Here is a 21,642-nt window from a genome sequence, read left to right as displayed (position 1 = left end):
TCTTTAAGTTGATGTCCTGTTGGTGGGATGCACACCTTAAACCTAATTATCAGTATATTCAATGTTGTATGGTACTCTGTAAATACAAAGCTGACTTTTGTAAGAAAAAACAACTACAAAAAACAATCAATATAATCGTTCTTTTAAATGTCATTTTAAAATTTGTGTTGATTTTTCTTTGTGAATAATTTTATCGTGATAAATTAAAAATGTTATGCATTACACTGCCTCTGACTGATCTGTAGACATTTATTAGATGCATACATAAAACTGAAATAAACCAAAATAGCAAGAATTTTACATATTTCAGTGTTTGATAGAATCTAAGCAGAGCTTCAACATGCTAAAATAACAAAAGGAAATGGGAGCATAAAAGATGAGTAATCAATTTATTGCAAATAACCATTAAACTGAAATTGGCTGTTCGTTTATATTTGGCTGATGAAGCTATTTATATAATAACGATCTATTAGAGAGCTCTGTCACTCCTAGTAACGCTTTTATTTCGAAAAAACCAGACCGGAAGCGGTGACGTTATCCAGGCTGCAAACTAAGCGCGAGGGAAATTCAGTTGGACGAAAGATAGTGTAGCAGAAAAGTATTTAAATTGTGTCATTTTTATTTTGTAGCGCGTTAAAATATAAGTTTGTGGAATTATAAATCGAATGACGCTTTTGTCTGCGCTAAGAAATTGTTAATATTAGCATACAGTTAGGCGCGTGTTATTGTTTTGTTCTGCGATTCACGGTGCGGAGGCTAACGCTAGCCGACTAGTGCTGTGTTGTTTACATGACGAAAAGTTTAAGAATAGAAGGGTTCCACATTTTAACAAAGCAGAATAAAAGGGCAAACTTATTTATTAATTTACTAACAAGTAAAAGAGACTAGAAAAAGTATTGTAGTGCGGTTCACAGCCGTCGAGGATGTCAGTTGGTCGAAGAAGTCATGAAGGAACCACCAACGTTACAGGCAGCGACACTGACGACGAAGTGCGTAAAACACTAACGTTTTCTTTAAATCGGATGTAATTTATGTTTAATAGTTTTCTGCTGTTGCTTTGTGTGATTTTAAACAAATTCACGTTTTTGTTTTCCTCAGACCAAGCTTCCTCTCACTCAGTTTTATCCTTACATCCGCTGTACTGTTTGCTGCGGCTTCTTCATCGATGCCACCACGATCACAGAGTGCCTGCACACATGTGAGTACAAAACTACGGAGGGAGGGTCAGCCTCGATTATTTCACATTAAAGCTAATTACAACATACAAATTTGCTTATTGGAAAATGAGTGAGACTATTAAAAAAAACCAAAAATGTGTGCATAGAAATAATAGAAACCCGAAGTTAGCTTCGGGAAAATGGCTAAATTACAATTACTCCTAATCTTTAACTACCTTAACCGAGTTTAATCAGCTCTAATTTAAAAACTACAATACATAGACCCTTAAAGCCTGGACTAGATTATTCTCCACTGAGATTGATTCGTGGAAGTTCAATAAAAGATGATTTGAGCGCTTTTATTTTCAACTGAACCACATTACAACTAGTTCACATTGTTGGGGCCTGGTGGGCAAATTATCTGTGATTTTGATCAATCACCAGCTACTACATAACTCTTGCACTGACTCATGCTTTTATAAAAATATTATAACTTCTACATATTTATTAAGAGTTTTTTTTTATCTTAGAAACAGGGATCTCAACCTTGAATCTAACTAATTCCCACCTTTGGCATATTTTGGCTTCAGGTTTTAGCACTGTAGCCATAATATTTATGAATTAGCCACATCTCAATACAGAAGAAATTTTAAAACAGGTCAAACTTGTTCATTATCTTTACACCGGGCATTGATTGTGTGATTTTTGCAAAATGTTGAGATGGTTTTTCAGTCGTGCAACAGTTTTTGAGTGAAATTCTTTCTGTATTTAAGCTCAACAAGCAGTATAATACATTAATATTGTACTTAAACGATGACTGCTTGAAAGTAGACGTGTTGGCAAAAAAATTGGAGGAAATGAACTTCCAATATCTTCAAAGCCACATAAAAATATCTTTTCCTCAAGCATCTCTGCTTGCATATTCAATGTAAGGCTCTCTCATTTCTCTATCTGCTCATGTTCAGGTAAATCTTGAATAAGTTCAAGGCTCTCACTCAAACGGTAAAATAGAAAACGTCTTAGAACTAGTTTTCTTCTGCTTTTTCTTCAAGTTTGCAAAAGCTGCATCGTGAAGCACTTCTTCTGCAGCAACAGATGTCCAACATGCAGCATCGTTGTGCACGAGACGCAGCCTCTTTACAACATCAGGTGAGTTTTTTCCTCCAGCAGCAGCAGCTGCTGACTAATTACTCTCCCTGTGTTTCTGTTTGGTATGCAGCCGACTGGGAGTTAATTACTTTATGTTTTGCAGGCCAGACAGACAGCTTCAGGACATTGTATATAAAATGGTTCCTTTCCTGGAAGAACGTAAGAATGTTTGAGAAGACACTAACACCAAATGTGTGTTCATCTGAGCTTCTGGTGTGGTGCTTTGAGTTTTTTGTGAGCATTTTATGTTGTTTTTTTAACAGTTGAAAGAGAAAAAATGTGTAATTTCTACAAAGAGAGGGGGCTCGCCATGCCAAAACCAGGTGACGACATCCAGCCTCTCTGGATTTATAATCAAATTTCACATAGATGAAGTATGCCACTTTAATGCTGACTGTATGTGACGTGTGGTTTGATCTTTGCAGTGTCTGTTTCACCTCAACGTCCCATTGTGCTGAAGAAAAGGAAAGATAACTTTCACAGAGCCGTGTTCACCATCCCCCCTGAGCTGAATATTTATCTGCTCCTGGAGTTTGTTGGGTACATTTCCATATTATGTGGCATAGAAATTATTTAAGCATTTTAAGTCTGGTACTTTGGAGCAATGTTTCTCCATATTGCATAGTTTTTGTTTGTATTTTGGCACACCTAAAGACAATTTAAAGAGACCAGTAAATATAACAATAATGTTTTAAGACTGTGAGAGGAAGCTGGGTACCTTAATTTTTGTAGATGGGCTTCTGAATTTAAAGGCAAATTTTTATTCAGTAAAGTTTCAAAAATAAATGAATAAATGTATGTTATAGTTACTTGTGTGTTCTCTTGTTAATGGACGGCATCAAAGTCATATTTCTCTTGACTGTTTTGTTTTCAGGGCTGAAAATGGGATCTCTGACTTTAAGGTAAAGGTATAAGATCTTTATAGCAAATGTTCATAACACAAACAAATATTATTAGTGCATTATAACAGTAAATGTAATGCTAGAAGTCCTAAAGGGTTAATTTTATCTCACCGTCAGCTTCTTAACTCTCCATTACACGTAGGAGGGGAAAAAAGGAGAGAATTTCCACCAAAATACGCAGACAATTTCGGTTTAAAAAGTAATAAATTTGCTAGAAGAAACTTAGAAATTTTGAGATTAATCTAAAACATTTTCTAGAAGAAACATGGATGCTTCTGAGTTATAAAAGTTGTTCATTTTCAACTTTTCATTCTCAGAAATGTCCATGTTTTTCTCCAGAAAAATATTTTGGTGGAAATTTACTCTTCCTTTCTTTTTCTATCTACAATTATCCTAATATGACGTTATAACTTTTTGTATCCTCTGATGTTGAACGCTTCTGCGTCTCATTCATTAGCTTTTTAAACATTTTTGTTCAAGTTTTTCTGTCCTTTTGAGAATTTCCTGTTTGACAAACTATAAAAAAAATTGGATTTCCTTTATTTGAAGACATTATCAACACCTTGTTGAGATTAATTTAGTTTTTTTTAGTTTCTTTTTATGGAAAACTTGTTGTAAAAATAAGGGGAAGTGTTGATGCTCACAAGTCTTTGGCTCCTCCTAGTGGTTCTTCTGAAGATTACAGTAGCCTTTGATTCAAATGGAAAAAAGGCTCATTTAAGATTAGCAAATACATTTCACATACATGAAGTGTTACTTTAAAATTGAGAAAATGTATATTTTAGTCATTCAAATACACTTTTCACTGTTAAAGTTGACATCTTTATCTTGTATATCTTTAAGTTAAAGTCGATCCTCTCTGCCGTTGTTTCAGCCTCTAGAAAGGCCGTACATCTGCGTGTCGGGCGAAGCCACCATCCGACACGTGGAGCTGTTCATCCGGAGGAAGATGGAGCTCAGCCCCAAGTGTCAGGTCAGCCTGCAGTTTAGATTTCCCCCATGCTAGTTTTAATACAGATCATTTTCAGAGGGAGAATTAAGCAGTTTGGTGATAAAAATCAAACGTCTTTATGTGACTATTGTCCTAGAAAACCATATTACAGATTGGTATGTTTTTCAAGAGCATTATTTGTGTTTGTGGGACTATGATTGCTGTGTCATGCAGTCAGAATCATAGGTTTACTTGAAAAATAAATGATAAATGGTTCTTATTGTCACTTTTACCATTATCATAATAATACCACAAAATATTCTGATAAAACTTTAAGTCCATATTGCCTGAAAATGGATTTATTCCAGAAATTAGGTGCACAATCTGCATTTCACTCATTATTACAGAGCAAAATATATATATTATACACATACTGTACATATTATATATATTGTATATTATGAATACAAGAATAAAGTCATGATATTACAAGGATGCAGTCTTACAACAACAAACTGGAAATAATACAAGAATAAAGTTTTAATATTACCAGGAAAAAGATGTAATATTAGAACAAAGTAGCGATTTTATGAAAACTCCAACATGAAAGAGGAATGTTCAGCATCTCTTGAAGTTTTACTTTGGTTTCCATTTTGCAGATGAAGAAATAATTCATCTTTTAATACTTGACCATCCAATTATCACCAGAAGCAGGAGTTTAACTATATTTTAAAAGAACAACACAAACTGAGCTGCTCACATCAGATAACCTCATAAATTTAGAAGCTTTTTTCTTGTAATTTTAAAACGTTCTTTGGTAAAATTGCGTCTTTATTCTGCTGATATATTATGACTATATTCTCATAATTAAACATTTTTGTAGCCTGGGTCAAATACTCCATTGTACAACTCTACTTTTTGAAAACATTTCCTATCATTTAAAATTTCTTTTATTTTTTATTTTTTATGAAAGTGAGAAAAAAATCCATTGAAATCAGATGTGTTGTATTTTTAAGTCGAAATGCTTAGCCTAAAAACATTTTTGAATAATTGAGACATTCTGGTGTGAACAGTTTCTGTTTCCCCCTGCAGGTGGATCTGGTTTGTGGAGATCACCTCCTAGATCATCACCAGTCACTGAAAGACATTAAGAAGTTTGTGGGTAATGAAGCACTACAGGTAAAAACACACACACACACACAGTAACATAGGAACATGCTGCTGTATGCAACTTTTATCAAACATATTTTTTACAGTCACTATGTCGTGACGGTATCTTATGAGACAGATAATCTGTGAAAAGTTCGAGCTCCCAGTGCTAACTAGAAACAACCAATCAGATTCCAGGAGGAGGTTCTGAGTGCTGTCAATAACCCTCTGTGTGGCGCTGCTCATCCCCTTTTCCTATTCCAAGCTGCTAAGGCTAGTTAGCATAGCCACTGATGGCAGCAGATAAACGTAAGTCGTCTCTCTGCCGTTAACTCATTTATCAGCGTGTATACAAGCTTGATTGACAGCGCTAAGCCCCTCCACCTGGTTCTGATTGGTTGTTTTTGGTGCATTTCTTCAGACGGCAATAGTAGCTCAGGGAGGAATTATAAAAGATTAATTTTATTTTTCCCCACAGGTTATCCGTTTCATTAAAAATCTTGACAGATTTTATTTTTTATAAAAGTTACAAACTGCAGCTTTAAGTTTAGACTTGTTGTTTCCTTTGCAGGACGGTCTGCTGGTGCTTCACTTCGGTTTGGTCCTCCCCTGCCAGACTTGAGCAGGAAACTTGACCCGAGTCTTCACAGTTTCACTGGGTCAACGGCTCAGATTCACCTCTTTTCTAAATCCACTGAGGACGATTAACAACCTGCAGCGACGAGCTTGAGTATTTTTCCTTTTTTCTTGGACTTTGGTTGAATCTTGGAGACGATGTTCCAACAGATCGGACCTCCAAACCGGTTCTGGATCAAATAAAGCAGTCAAGTCGAACGCACGCATCCATCTGTGCCTTTACCAATATTTAATCAATATTTGAGAAGGGTCTGTATATTTTTGAAGCTGTATGTTTGATTTTGACTTGATGTGAATAAGAGAAAACCTTTTTTATGTTTGCATTTATGTTGATGATGAGTGGAAGTAAACTTCTGTCTGACCCTGAAATGTTAAGGAAAGCCTTTAAAGATGTGAAAAACACCTGATAACTGAGATAATTTGCTCAGTAAATGAAACAAGACTAACTTTTCTGTTGCCAGTTTCTCTCTTGGAGGCTTTTAGTCAACCAAGTTTAATTGCAGCTGTTGATAAAACTAGAAGAGAAGCAACATCTGTCTAGTTTATTCATTTTCTCTGTGTTGGTGGTTTTTGGGTCATTGTGTGATCTACTTTTTATTTATTGACTGACTGCTTTGATAATAAAACAGTTTGCTTCAAACAAGAAACAATGTTTATTTAAAATTAGTTTAAATAAACCCACCATATATCTTTTAAATAAATTCAGAAGTGAAACACGTTTTTTTTTTTTTTAAATGATTGAATGCGGGTTTAGATTTATTGACTTAAATATACACTCAAGGGAAATTTTGTGCCTTTTTTCTACATACAACAGCCATTTTGTCTATTAAATGAATATAGCAGAGGATGATATTTATTTTATTTTAAAGTAGATTTTAAATTATTGTCTGAGTTTCTTAAATTAGTCTAAAGTGGTGAAGCTACATTAAAAACCGACTCTTTTGTAAGGACATATTAAATTTCAGTTTTAAAATGCAGTGTTATGTTTGCCCACTAGTTCACGTTTCAAAGCTGCAGCAAAATTACTTTGTTTTTGCAAACTTTTAAAATGCTTAGTTTTGGTCAATTGTTGGTTTTTTTTTTTGTGTTTGTTTTTTTGTCTCTAGAAAAGTCTCTCAACATACTAGACTTTTAAAGGTACACCTGAAAAATCTGTTTAAATTATTCTGCCCAACAACATTGCCAGAAAAAAAAAATGGAGTCAAAATATTCAGACTGATCCGTTTCCAGGTACAACTGTATAAGGTGGACAATCTACGATTTACAACTTAGTTAAGCAATCAGCAACAGGTTGCACAAAGCGGACCTTTGAATTGAGATGTATTTAATATGCCCCATCAATAAGCAGGAATCAGAAGGGAAAACAAAAAATTACCCAGCTTTGCAGGTTTGGTAAAGTTTGGATTATTTTATTGATTTTATTTTAGTCAACAATCCTAAAAAATAATATAAATGTATATATAACATGATTTTTTTTCCCCCTAAAATTGACAAAAAAGGAAAACAAATTCCTTATGGTGTCATAAAGGTACATATATTTATACTTATGAGAGTGTGTATTTTTTATCCTAAGGGGAAAATATATATATAGATATATATCTATATACTGTATATATATATTTTATTTCTTTTTCCTAGAGGTGGCCCCTCCTGCTCTCCTCTTGGAGCGCCTCTGCATATTGGACCAATTACAATAGATTTTACAATTTAATGCATTCACATTAGATACTTAGTTACATTCTTATTTAAAGGGTATTATTATATCACTTCAGGTACAATCCATGGGTTTAAAACAGGAAAATATCTTAATATTAATCCCAAAATGCTAATTATACCAAGATGAATGGTCAATTATCCAGCCAGAACTATAAAAAAGAACTACAAAAATGGCGTCTAGACTAGACTAAACTTAAGATCAATTCAAACTTGTGCACCCAGTTCTTGTTTTAAAGTTGCATAATAGTGCAATTACTATGCAGCATCAAAGCTGTAACCCTACGTTACAGCTTTGATGCTCATGATTGGGTGTAATTTCTCCCCTGCTTGTGTTTAGTTGTTGGAGTTGATGTCTGCCTCTTCTTTGTCCTCGCTGATGCCCTTGAAGCTTTCCTTCATGGCTCCTCCTTTCTCCCTCTGGCTGCTTTTGTACGATTCGGTCGAGCTTCGAGCTTGGTAGCTGTAGCTAGCCGTGCCGAACGACATCCCAGAGTTGAAGTGGGTCTCCTCTCCCTCCAATAGTTTTCTAACAGAAGCAAAACAAAAACAAACGTAGAGAGAGACATACATTAAAACTTAAAAGTTTCTTAAGAACAAATGCAGAAAACATTGATTAAAGTTTGTAAAACTAATTACCAAAGGTTCGGCTTGCTTAGTTTGACTCCTTGTAGCTCATGTGACTAGAGAAAATGCCCAAATTATCACTTCTCCACTTGTTACCACCTCAGAATAATTTCAAAGCATAAAAATCAGAAAAATGTGGTTCCCTTCCATCTAAATAATCACTGAAATGTCACAGAACATCTTAACCAGGCTTGATTTTTACCATTTAGCTAATCTGCTAGTAGTGTAGCTAAATCTTCCACTTTGAAAACATTTAGCAGATGAATTTAAAGCTCTGATTTCACCTGTCTGTTTTTGTAAACTTTCAGTTGAATAAACTGCAACATATAGAGAGGTTTTGGTTATTGGTCGTTTATATTCATGCTCTTATTGTGAAGTGAGTGAAAATTGTTTACGCAGCATTTCCGTTTCCTCTCCTCACGTTTTCAAAATAAAACACTGACAGTAGAGAACAAGACATAAACATAAATACAATATCTAGTGGTTTTGTAGGACATGTAAATTACAATGTCAGAATTAAATTGGTGCTTGAGGGTTGTTGTCTTTGAAGAGACAATATACTTTGAATTGAAGTTAGCGCTTTAGCTTCTGCTAAATACCATGTTGGTGTGGTTCTTTAGCGGAACTAATGTCTATGATTAGTAGCTTAGTGTTAGCGCAATTAACTTTTTAGAGATCCTCAGCATTTTCTTTAGATTAGCACCTGTAAGCGGCAATCTCGATATCCAGAGCCATCTTGACATTGAGCAGGTCTTGGTATTCCCTCAGGTGCTGAGCCATCTCACTCTTCAGGTTCCTCAACTCCGTGTCCAGGTGGCTAATGGTGTCCTGTCACAAAGGAGAAAGTAGTTCAATCTTGTTCACATTAGTTCATTTCTGTATCATTCTATACATAGTTCCCACAAGTCTGAACCGGAAGTGATCCGCACCATCTTAGTACTCAAACACACACGCAATGCATAGCGGACCCAAGGCTTTGAAACATTTAACCAATGTCTGAGAGAAAGACGCATGAACAAAATGGCTGCTGTCAAGTTTGACTATGTCAGATGATGTTGACAAGCTACCTCAAAAATACTACGATATAGTTAACTTCCTAGTGAACAGGAAGTGTTTACAACATTTAGGAGCTTCACGATCTGAAATCCATGGAAGCACACAATTAATGTTTAAACAGATTTGTAAAGGACGTACAAACTGTGTGAATAACAAGGTTCTGGTGACTGGCACAGTGAGTACATGTAGTAACATACACATAGACGACATGTCCATGTTAGCTAGCAGATGAAAGCTACGTTAGCTAAGCGAACTTTGCTAGTTTGGCAGTAAGTACAACAGTAAATATCACTGGTATTTACCATAGTATTACAGAGGTGGGTACAGTACTCAAATTGCGATCGAGTAATAGTTGTAATGTACTTAAATTGCTTATATGTATAGATAGGAACGAGGTGAGAGCTACGTCCAATCTTGTGGCTTGTTTGTTGTTGTCATAGGAACTTCCTGCCAAGATGCCTGTCAGTTACAAAGTTCATAATGTATAGTGTCTGAAAGTCTCTAACGCTGTTGAAGCTTTGTGATACTTTTAAAGAAGCCTCCTAGAGTTTATAGAGGATTTCCTTTTTGTCTTCAAGGCTTAACCTTTCACCCCTGTAAGAAGCCAGCAAAAGCCAGATGGCTTTTCCAGATATAGCAGGTCAGAGATTAATCCAATAGACATGAAGAGTCACTTCAGTCGTCTCAGTCTCGCGCGCCTAGAAAAACCCAAGGATTGAATCTTAACCCCACCTTGAACTGTAACCAGACGTTTACTGCCAGAACGTTCTCTCATCTGATTGTACTTCAGAAACAGTAAAGAGAAAACTTGACTGTTTATAACCTGATTTTAAAAGTACATATTTGGTTGAACAGGTTGGTTTTTACAACATTATGCAAACTAAGAACCGCCACCCTTGCTATAAATATTGTTTTTGTGGGTTTTCTCAGGATGATAAATCTTGTGACAAAGCTAATGTTGACAACGGTTTCGTCAACATTATCCTCAAACTTTTCAATCGGTTTTCAGCTCACAAGATGACTAAGCAGTGCTTCTAGCATTATCACTGTTTGAGAAAGTTTACCTGCTAGTCAAAGATAATAAAAATGTATTAAAGTAGGAACGGTTGTTCAATTGCTTCTGTAAAATCAGACAGTTATTTTACAGAAATATAATTTTATTTTAATTTTTCTTTTGGTTAAACGGCCTGTGGCTTGGATGGATGGAACAAACCGATGAATGGATGGATGGATGGAACAAACCAATGGATGGATTTTCCTTTCAGTTATTTAAACATTAACCAATAGTAAACGGTAAATGGACTGAACTTATATAGCGCTTTTCCAGTCATTTTGACACTCAAAGCGCTTTACACTAGAGTCACATTCACCCAGTCGCACTCACAAACATTTATACACCGATACGCAGATCGGTAGGCAATTTGGGGTTAAGTGCCTTGCCCAGAGGCACATCGACATGTGGCAGGAGGAAGCTGGAATCAAACCTACAACCTTCCAATCGCAAGACGACTACTCTACCATAGAGCCACAGTCGCCCTTAAACCTGTAAAGTTGAGGCCCATGAATTCTGGGAAGTTGAGTTTTGAAAAGTTTAGAAGTTTCACCTTAAAACATGAAGGGATTCTGTTGAGTAACAAAAATATAACTTATAGAAACTAAATCCCAAACGTTGTCCTGACGTAGAGTGAGAACCTGAACTACTCGCCTGCATGGCTGTGACCTCGGCATTGTGCGTGTCCTCCATCTCGCCTATCTGCCGCTCCAGAGACTCGTTGGCGCCCCTCAGGGTCTCTATCTCCACCGTCTTGGACTGCAGCTGCCTCCTGAACTCGTTGATCTCTTCCCTGCTGGCCCTCATCGCCTCGTTGCTCCGGCTCGCCTGCTCGCTCAGGCTCGCGAACTTGCTCTTGTACCACTCCTCGGCCGACTGCAGGTTTTTGGAGGCAATGGACTCGTATTGGCTGCGGATCTCCTTCAGAGCCGAGGTGAGGTCCGGTTTGGCGAGCTCTATCTCCACGGAGACCTGCTGTGCCTCCATCATGTTGCTCAGCTCCTCGATTTCCTCTTCATGCACCTTCTTCAGGAAGGAGATTTCATCCGACAGCGACTCGACGCGCCGCTCCAGGTCCAGGCGGACCACCGCCGCGTCGTCCACATCCTTCCTGAAGGACCGCAGGGTTTGCTCGGCTTCCTCCCGCGCCCTCGCCTCTTCATCGAACTTTATGCTCAGCTTCTGAAAATGGAAACACACCGAGGGTTGATTTCAGTGCTGGGTTGAATTTACATTAACCAGAAGATTAACTTTATCTAGTGTATGGGTCTGCAACCTTTATAAACCAAAGACAGGGGCGCTCCCAGGAAATTTCCATAGTGGGGACCAAACCGGTCCGGCAAAAATTTTAGGGGGCACAACAAAATATATATGTCTAAAAAAATGAATCAAGTTTTTTTGAAATCTAGAAAATACATAAAATTTCCCAGGTTTAAGGAAAAAAAACTGTTTTTTTTAGAGCAGAAGTGCCAAAGAGCCCCTGATCTGGTGTCACCTGCAGCTCGTCCTCCATGTTGTTCCTCTCGATCAGGATTTGGTTCTTGTCCCGGTTCAGCTCGTCCAGCTGGCAGCGCAGGTCTCTCATCTCCTCCTGGTAGAGAAGCCCGACGCGGGAAGGCTCGCCGTGTTTCTGCCGGAGGCTCACCAGCTCCGTCTCCAGGACTTTGTTCTGCTGCTCCAGATGCCGGACTTTATCGATGAACATGGCAAAGCGGTCATTCAGACCCTGAACGGCGACACAAAGGCTTGTTTACAGTCAAATTAACCTTTATGTAAGAAAAACTACAGAATATTCAAAACAAGTGGTTCTGTTTGGATTTGTGTGATTTTAATTACAAGCAGCTGCTTAGGGTCTCCACTCCACCAGGGGACCCCAAGAGCACCAAGGTTACATGATAAGAAAAAAATTAATATATCTGCGATTTTTAAAACTTTTACATCGTAAAAGAAATTGCTGCCACTAATGGGAAAATATACAATAGACATAGGCAAATTATTATTGTCTGACATTTTTTGTTGTTCATTTTGTTCATATTCTGTTCGATTTGTTTTTTCTTAATGCATTTTGTTTTTTAAATTCTATGTATTAACACTTTGAGTTGCCTTTGGCTTTGAGAGCAAAATTCTGTTGCAAGGCTCCAATAATAATAAAAACAAAAATAAAAAATATCAAACTTCTTTACTGTAAATTCAGTGTTTATCAGCAGATATTACTTTCAAATATAATACTGTACAGTTTAACACCATGCTGCATTTCACAATAAAAATATATATTTTGTTCATTTGCTACTACTGTGAGGTTAAAATCAGTAGTCATAATAACCCTGGTATAATGTAAGCTAATTATAGATAATGCTAATCATAGCATGAAGCGTTTAATGTTGACTTGATTGTATGGGGGCCCCAAATGAGAAGTTGCCCAGGGGCCAAAAAAGGTTTGGGTCGGCCCTGCCTGCAGAGACGGAACTGATGGGAGACAAAGGACGTTACAGGAACCAATTAACTCGCTTTGCCAGGAAGCAGAATAAGATGGGATTACTGAGCCTAATGTATTATCTCTGGGCACATCCTTAGACGCTGTAAGATAAACTTTTGGACAGATTGGTTTCATGTTGCGTGAGTTTCAAAGGTACAAATCTGTTTTAGCTTTTCTGTCTGCCAGTCATGGAATAGAAACAATTTCCTTTACTCCTAATGTAATGATTTATCAACTTTATCAGAGAGTTTTGTACGTCATCTAACTGAGAAATGCACTCTTAATGTCCCACTTATTTCTCAATAAACTGTTATTTTACAATTATTATAATAATTAATGGAGATATCGTAAAAAATTGGCTTATTGTACAGATTTTTTAGTACTTAAGCTTATTTCATACAATGTTAAAAAAATAAATCAGGAAACTAATATTTTATTTCTTAAAATGCAATAGCATAGCATTCTATGGAGCTACATTAGTCTCAAAAAGATTCCCAGCGCATACAAGATTTGTAAGATAAGATCCACAAGCGTACAACAAGATGTGTAAGTGTACAAAATAATTCACAAATGTGTACAACACAATGCATGAATGCGTACCTCAACATTCACATGTGTGTTAACTGTCTATCAAATTTCCACGTTTCAAACTGCACAAGTAGTAATAAAGTATAGAAATTGAGAAACGTGTGCACAAATAGCCAGCTGCGGACGGATCTGTCAACTTTTAACATATGCATTCTGTTGTTAGCGTTGTGAATATTTTTTAGACTAATTTAGCTCCATAAATTCCGTTAGGATATGCTTGGTCATTTGTAGAAAAGGATGCATTTGCAGATAAAATAATACTTTTCACAGAATTTGAGCCAGGTGAAGATAAAACAGTCCTGTTTGAAAAGTTCTGTATAGAGGATATTTACAAACAAATAATTATTATCTTAAAGGCAAAATTTGTGTATTTTGTGTTCAGTTTTGCAAAATTTCTGCTCAGTGTTGTTTTTTCAACAAATTTCCTTTTTTTTAAAGTCTCTATACTCCAGTTAACAATTATTTCAGTAATTGATTAATAATGATTAATCCACTACATTTTTTCCACCCTAATCCGACCACAACATTTCCAACAGTTTGAGGTGTTGCCTTTGACTAGGCCGTTGCTAAGCGTTGATTGTTTTCTTTTCCAGCCATTTGGTTGTAGATTTTCTGCAGTATTTGTTGATATACAGAAGAACTCAAGTTTGACTCAATGAGACGAAACATCCAGGAATTGTGGCTTCAAAACAATACCACATTGATTATTACTATAAAAGCAAATTATATGGAAGACCAAAAGTACCAAATTACAAAATTATTTTTTTTCTAAATATGGAAATAAGTACATAAATCATTTATAAAATGTACTGTATTCAGTATATGTTGAAAGTAAATATAATTGTTTCAGTATTTCTTTCATTATTTCATAGTCCTGTGTTTGTATCAAAAACCAAAAGTGTCTCAATATAATACATAAATATATAAATATTTGCAGTTAGGCATATTGCAGTGGAAACACACACAAAAATATCTAATTAAATACATTTAATTAGATATTTAAATGATTGAGTAACTATGTTTATTTCAAAGTTAAATTAGGAAACATGAGCAGTTATTTCAGTATTTAGTGATGTCACAGTCCTGTGGTAATATTCACAACCAATCTTGAAACAATTTAATACAGAAATTAATTGGTAAAAAAAATATATAGCCATTAACAATACAAATTTCAAATAATCATTTGTGGTAAATTGTGTTAATTATGTATTTAATATATTTGTTTCCATATTTAAAGAGATTTTTTGTGAATTATTTCCTTATCAACAGTAATTTGGCACTTTTGATCTTCCATATTAATTAAGTTTATGGCATTTTACAAAGATTTCCCAGTATCAGTGATGAAAAATATTGTTTTTTCTTTTTTATAAATTAGATAAGTAAGATATGCGCCTTAAATTCATAATATTTACCAAACTCCAGCAGGTTTAATTTCCAACATTTGCTCATTTTAATCTCACATACCTGCAGCTGCTCCTTTTCGTTGGTTCTGATCACTTTGAATTCATTGTTGATCACAGAGGTTTGGCTCAAATCGAAAGAACCGGTCGGAACTAGAGAGAACGGAGCGGAGGACCGACCGATGCGTCTGTACATCCCCACGGAGGATGCGCCGTGGCGGGGCGCGGTCGTGGCTCTGGGCCCTGGGAAGGGCCGAGGAGCCGCGCTGCCCATGCGGGAGGCAGAGGTCGGGAAGCGGGCAGAATCTCCGAAGATCTTGCGGTAGGACGACACGGTGTGTCGGTCTCCGAAGCTCATCTTGCTCTGACTCAGAGGCAAAAATGTCGGACCTAAGGAGCTTTAATGGGTTTAGAGGGCAGCGGGTGGAGCCAAGCCAATTACACCCAAACCATGCAGGAGGACATCTGTTCACTTTGACTTTTTTTTCCCCCTTAAAGGTGCTATATGTAACTTTTATCAAAATACATATTTGCATTTGTAAGTTTTTACATTTACTCAATTACATTTACTTTATTAAGTTGTTTATTTAAATTACCTTTAGGTGTATTTGTACTTTTTACTTTTACTTGATTAATTATTTCTACTCTTACTTGAGTACAATTTCTGGATTCTCTGAATGTTGAGAATGTTTTAGCATGTTTTAACCAAAAATTCCCCATAAACAGACACACACCTGCAGTTTGTGCTAAAGTTTCATACGTTTTTGTATTGAAAGAAACTGATTTGGAAACTTTTTTTTGCCTGATTTTGTTACCTTTTGTTACATATATAAAAATTTGTGTATTTTTGGAGTTTAAAATACCAAAAATTCCACTTAACTTCATAATTTGATGATATTTTTTCTTTTTAATATTAAATGATTGATAATTTGATACATTTCTTGGGTGGCTACTTTTTACTTTTACTTGAGTAAAAATATGTTGAAGTGTAACTACTCTTATTTGAGTACAGTTTTTGGGTCCTCTCCCCACCTCTGAATATGTATTAAAACCATCAACATGTTCTGATGGGACATAAGACAGATAATTTGTGAGCTATGAGCTCCTATAGCCCCCTGAGGAAATGCACCACTCCCAGCTGAAACCAACTAATCAGACCCAGGAGGCGGGTCTTAGCGCACTCAATCAACCACATGTACTTGCTAAATATGCTAATGGAGGAGAAACAACTTACCATTACAGGAAAACCGTTTATCCACCATCATCGGTGGGTATACTGACTAGCTTAGGCATTCAGAACATGCTACGCTAGCTGCTGAGAGCGCCTCACATAGGGTGATTGACAGCACTAAATACCGCCTCCTGACTGATTGGTTGTTTCTAGTTAGTACTGCGAGAAAGCAGAGGAGCTAAATATTTTCACAGATTATCTGTTTTATATTAGGACATAGTGACAATTTCAGCATATATGTAGAAATGTATATTTTTTAGGAAAAGTTAGATACTGCAGAATTTATATTTTGATTATTTAATGTCTTCCTTATAATCACAAACTGATTTTATTAAAGTGATGGACATCAGCATCTGTATTGGCTGATGTTCGTCTTGTTACATGTCAGTATCGGTCCGATTCAGCAGGCTACAACTTACAAATTAAATTTTACATTTTTTAAATTTATCAGATATTTTGCTTGCGGTTTTAGATGTAGTTTCAGTCCTTTACCACACGAGGGCGCAGCAGGACAAAACGTGAAAATGTGAGCGTCGGAGAGGAAGGAATACAAAGTATTCCCCTCAAGTAAACCGCCAAGACTGGGTTAGATGTTAAATACACGCAGAATAATAAAAAAGAAACTTAGATGGGTTCAATCACAGAGTTTTTTAAACCTTTAAGAAAAAATAAATGAATACGGAAAACAGTTGTTGTTCGGCGGTACTTCTGTTGCAGTTCCCATGTCCAACACTAGAGGGCAGAGCAATTCAGAACACGTCCGTTCCAGCAGCCTCCAATATATATAAATAATTCATATAATTATATATATATATATATATCTGTTATAGAAATGATATAGATTAGTTTAAAGCTGATAGTTGAAAATTTACACAAATTATCTTTTATTTTATTCAGCTGTCAAAAACTTTATGATATTTGAATATTTGACTCAGAATCTAGGTGAAATTGATTGAATTAATTCAAATTGTATAAATATAATTCAATTCAGTATAAATATAAATAAAAAACTATAATCAAGCTTTTTCTTCATTCAGTGAAGTTACTCATCAGACATTTTACTCATACAAGAGTAGCAACACTTCAAAATAAAATTACCCAAGTAAAACTAAAAGGTAGTAGTAAAAATACAAATAAAATTAATTCCCCCCCCGAAAACTTCCTTTAGTAAGTGTAATTGAGTAAATGTAACTAGTTACTACCCATAACTGGTCATCATACTTCTTGTAATCTGTATTTAATTTGCTAATCTGATCATAAAGGATTTTCCCAAAATGACTGTTTTTCTTTCACATCTTACCTGAATTTACAAATGTACAAATTTAGCTGCTACTTCTTTATTATAACATCTATATTAATAACGATTTACTTATTTATTTACTCATTTCTCGCGTTTTAAAATGAATCTGACACGTTTACTACGTATTTTTCCCAGAGTACGTCTCTCTCTTTACAGGCATGGCTTCCGGACAGCGTCCCCCCGCAGCCCCCCACGCTACCACGCACAGAGGAAGAGGAACCGTGCGGTGGGCTGCGTGACTGCTCACCACTGTGCGCGCTTCCGCGCAGCCGCTATTGGCTGGCCCCGTGTTGTGTGGGCGGGACACGAAACTCTGAGTCAGCTGTGACTCACCGCACAACACGTCTGTCACCGTTGAGACGAGCTGATGCGTTCATGGACAGTGGGAATAAATAAATACCTTGAACTCAGCACGGTGCCGGTGTCCCAATAGGCTCTATTTACAACAACTTCTGCAAAAGTGTTGTTTACATGTTTGTTGGGGAGAATAAGGTAGGTATTTAAATGCTTAAATTGATTTTATCATTAAAATATAAACAGCAAAGGTTTCTTGAAAGAGATCCAAAGCAAAGCTTATGTATTAATATGTCTGAAACCTTTATGAGATATTTTTGGTTAATTTATCAAAATGGCAGCATGTTTTAATTTTGTTTTTAAAAAAATGCCAATTGACTTCTGCATATTTTGTAGCTTTGCATGAACATTTTACCTCTTGCATCTGTTAAATGTAAAGTAATTGACTAATAAAATGTTATATAGATTTCTTTTTATTTAATCCCCAATAGTGAAACGTTATTAACTCTCAGTTCTTCCATTATTCTGAGGAAACACTACTACAAATTAAATTTGACCAAATTTGACCACATTTGGAGGAAGTTAGTTTGGTCACATTTGACCAAAATGAGACTTTCTGACCGACAATGCTAAATGAAAAGGAAAGTAAGCACTGCATACTCTCCTATGGTGAAGCACGGTGGTGGCAGTGTCATGTTGTGGGGGAGTCTTTTCTACAACAGGGACAAGATGAGATTAAAAACAGAATTCTGAGAAAAAAGTCTGAATTCTCAAATTAAAGTCCACATTTTCAATTTTGAGATCAAGTGACTGATTAAACTCAGAATCCTGGAAAAAAAAGAAGTCAAAATTCTGAGATTAACATCTGGATTTTCAGATTAAAGTCAGAAGTTTGTGGTGAAAGTTTTCTGAGATTAAAACACCAATTTTTTAGATTAAAGTCAGAGTTATGAGAAAAAAACATCAGAATTCTGAGATGAAAGTCTGAATTTCTCCGTAGGGTGGCTGGGCTCTCCCTTAGAGATAGGGTGAGAAGCTCAGTCATCCGGGAGGGACTCAGAGTAGAGCCGCTGCTCCTTCACATCGAGAGGAGCCAGTTGAGGTGGCTTGGGCATCTGGTCAGGATGCCTCCTGGACGCCTCCCTGGTGAGGTGTTCCGGGCACGTCCCACCGGGAGGAGGCCCCGAGGAAGACCCAGGACACGCTGGAGGGACTATGTCTCTCAGCTGGCCTGGGAACGCCTCGGGATTCCCCCGGAGGAGCTGGAAGAAGTGGCTGGGGAGAGGGAAGTCTGGGCCTCCCTTCTGAAGTTGCTACCCCCGCGACCCGACCTCGGATAAGCGGAAGAAGATGGATGGATGGATGGATGCAAGTCTGAATTCTGAGATTAAACTCAGGATTTTTTGATGTAAGTCGGAGTTCTAAGAAAAAAAGTCATAATTCTGAAATTAAAGTCCCAATTTTTAGATTAAAGTCATAATTGTGAGATTAAATTCAAAATTTTTAAAGTCAGAATTCTAAGAAAACGTCAGAATTCTGAGATGAATGTCCACATTTTCAGATGAACGTCTGAATTTTGAGATTAGAGTGAGAATTCTGAGAAAAAAGTCTGAATTTTTAGATTATAATCACAATTCAAGTCACTACTTTTTCAGCGATTTTACTTGTGTTTAATTTTTTTAACTTCTCTGTCCATCATAAATAACATATAAATTATGAAGTGAACTCTGCTAATGTAAATATCAAATATTTGCTACGTGATATTATCTAAAACAATATTCTGTTTGGGCCCCCTGAAGCCTTCGGACCGGCTCTCTGCCAAATAATCTAAAAATAGCTTTCTGAGTCGCTGACAGTGCAGGGAGCTCCCATTTCCTCCTCGATTGCGCGGTGCTTGAACGCACCACCAGCCTGGCTGATGTTACTTCGCCTTGGCTGGCTTTCCACAGCGGACTTTGGGTCTTCAGGTGCGGCAGCCAGCAGACCTCTCGGCGCTGGACGGAGTGGATTTCCTCCCCGAACACATTTTATTTCTCCACCTCTGTGTTCCGGTTCGGTCACCGTGCTGGACGTGTCTCCCACGGAGGGTGAGTGTCTCAAAGTGCGGGCTTGAACTCTGCGGGATTCCTGCGGTTCACTTGTCAGTCGCGGTGTCTCCCGGGACATTTCCGTGTCAAAAACACGTTTGTTGTTGTAAAGTGTCTCGGTTTGTTTGGTGTTGACTGACTGGGACGTTTCCAGTCAGCCGAGTGGAAAAGCGCTGCGTGAAATTCCCGTTACGTCGCCGAGGTGTTGTCACTCGTCATAAAACCGGCGTGGCGCCAAATCTGCGCCGGAAAAAATGAGGAATTAAGCGGAATTTAATCACCGGTTTGAGGTGAAACAGGAAACGTTGAGTAAATTGATGGCTTGAATGTGACTTGATTGAGATTTTACAGTCGGATTAATTTGGTTTAATCTGGTAAATGATGAAACATCTTGAATTTCACAGAACTTTCACCACAGTGATCAGATTTAAATATCTAAATTATTATTATTTTTAAATACATAGATAAAAAAAGACCAGATTTGATTATTTTCCTCATGTTTGAAAACTGATTTTAGTTCCGGGTTATCTGTCTTGAAAAGTTTGAAAAAGTCCTGGAATTTATTTGGACTCTTAATGGAACAGGAACCAGAGGTAGAGAATATTTTAGTTCCTGAGTCTCTGATCCGCTGTAAAAAATGATTAAAATAAAGTTGATTCAACAAGGAGGTTTTTTACAGTGGCTGTTAAAGAAGAGATGCTTATAGAAATCCATCCGCCCATCCGTCTTTCTATCCTTCCATCCATCCATCCATCCATCCATCCATCCATCCTTCTTTCTATCCTTCCATCCATCCATCCATCCATCCATCCGTCCTTCTTTCTATCCATCCATCCTTCTTTCCAAATATCCATCCATCCGTCCTTCTTTCTATCATCCATCCATCCATCCTTTTTTCTATCCATCCATCCATCCGTCCTTCTTTCCATCCATCCATACTTCTTTCTATCCTTCCATCCTTATTTCCATCCATCCATACATCCATCCATCTATCCTGCCATTCATCTATCTATCTATCTATCTATCTATCTATCTATCTATCTATCTATCTATCCTTCCATCCTTCTTTCCATCCAAACGTCCATCCATCTGTCCTGCCATCCATCCATTCATTCATTGTGGATTACTGCTGTTGCTGCAGCTTCGTTATGCAACAGAGTTTCTCCTAAAGCTCATTCTGCCTCCTGATGGGGAGCTGCACTGAGACTTGTTGCTGCTGCTGAACACGTGTGTGTGTGTTTGCTTTGATTGCCATCAGTCTTAAACATTCACACACACAAATGCAACAACCTGATCATCTTCATGCGTCTCTCTGTGTGTGGACCACCTGGCGACCCGTCCAGGCCGCAGCAGATAGATGCCGCGCTGATGAACCTGTCAGTGGGATTACAGGAGCAACCTTGCTTCTAATTTAGCCGTTAATCCAGATTAAGGTGCTGCAGGTCCTCCCTGCTTCCTGCTCAGACATCAGCATCCGCCTCGCATTTAAACGCAAACAACCCAGAACCTGAACACATCCACCAGCCTGGTGGAACGTACATGAAATAGGGAAGTGCAATGATGTCAAAAATTAATATCACAATATATATTTGAAATACAATAATTCACATTTTATGCTTAAAAAAAAAGAAGTAAATATTGAATTTGGCCTAATAAAATTACTTCAAAACTGTTTTTGCTACTTTTATTTATAAACCGTCATCAGAATAAAAAAATAGATTTATATATAAACACAAAATCACCCATTATGTTTAGTGTGTCAAAGAAAATATAAAACAGATTAAAAAAAGTAAATGTAAGCTTATTTTGGCCAACAAAAAGTAGTCTCAAATCCAGAGGCGTAACTTCCTGAAGGAAGTGGACATATCTCCACCAACTTTGGCCTGACAGGGACA

At 37.0% G+C, this 21,642-nt stretch overlaps 3 protein-coding genes across 5 annotated transcripts in view; 2 read left to right on the top strand and 1 right to left on the bottom strand.

Annotated features, from left to right (window-relative positions):
* The first annotated feature begins 250 nt into the window (after nucleotides 1–250).
* Nucleotides 251–6,564, top strand: pcgf6 (polycomb group ring finger 6). Of its 2 annotated transcripts, none has more exons than XM_028005940.1 (10): nucleotides 251–989; nucleotides 1,099–1,223; nucleotides 2,210–2,306; nucleotides 2,410–2,465; nucleotides 2,570–2,629; nucleotides 2,732–2,846; nucleotides 3,181–3,208; nucleotides 4,083–4,181; nucleotides 5,232–5,318; nucleotides 5,860–6,564. In XM_028005940.1, exons 1-10 carry the CDS (start codon nucleotides 946–948, stop codon nucleotides 5,908–5,910), a joined length of 762 nt encoding a protein of 253 aa, XP_027861741.1. In that variant the 5' UTR covers nucleotides 251–945; the 3' UTR covers nucleotides 5,911–6,564. The 2 variants fall into 2 exon arrangements, with proteins under 2 accessions (XP_027861741.1, XP_027861742.1); XM_028005941.1 differs by having other exon boundaries at nucleotides 316–989; nucleotides 1,099–1,198; nucleotides 5,860–6,454.
* Nucleotides 6,565–6,693: 129 nt separating this feature from the next.
* On the bottom strand, nucleotides 6,694–15,317 carry LOC114137382 (alpha-internexin-like). Its single transcript, XM_028005918.1, has 5 exons — nucleotides 14,900–15,317; nucleotides 11,867–12,097; nucleotides 11,026–11,553; nucleotides 8,968–9,092; nucleotides 6,694–8,166 (listed from the first exon to the last, which is right to left on the bottom strand). Exons 1-5 carry the CDS (start codon nucleotides 15,191–15,193, stop codon nucleotides 7,974–7,976), a joined length of 1,371 nt encoding a protein of 456 aa, XP_027861719.1. The 5' UTR covers nucleotides 15,194–15,317; the 3' UTR covers nucleotides 6,694–7,973.
* A 4,258-nt stretch (nucleotides 15,318–19,575) lies between these two features.
* The window catches only part of sertad2b (SERTA domain containing 2b), a 34,611-nt gene continuing 32,544 nt past the window's right edge, over nucleotides 19,576–21,642 (top strand). For both annotated transcript variants that reach the window (XM_028005929.1, XM_028005928.1), the window contains exon 1: nucleotides 19,576–19,747. The gene's annotated coding sequence lies outside the window, so the exon portion shown is untranslated. The remainder of the gene's footprint in view (nucleotides 19,748–21,642) is intronic.

Source organism: Xiphophorus couchianus, chromosome 22 (assembly GCF_001444195.1).
Source record: "Xiphophorus couchianus chromosome 22, X_couchianus-1.0, whole genome shotgun sequence".
Classification (NCBI taxonomy): domain Eukaryota; kingdom Metazoa; phylum Chordata; class Actinopteri; order Cyprinodontiformes; family Poeciliidae; genus Xiphophorus; species Xiphophorus couchianus.
The sequence above is the reverse complement of the archived record's forward strand: the minus strand, read 5'-3'. Positions and strand labels throughout refer to the sequence as shown.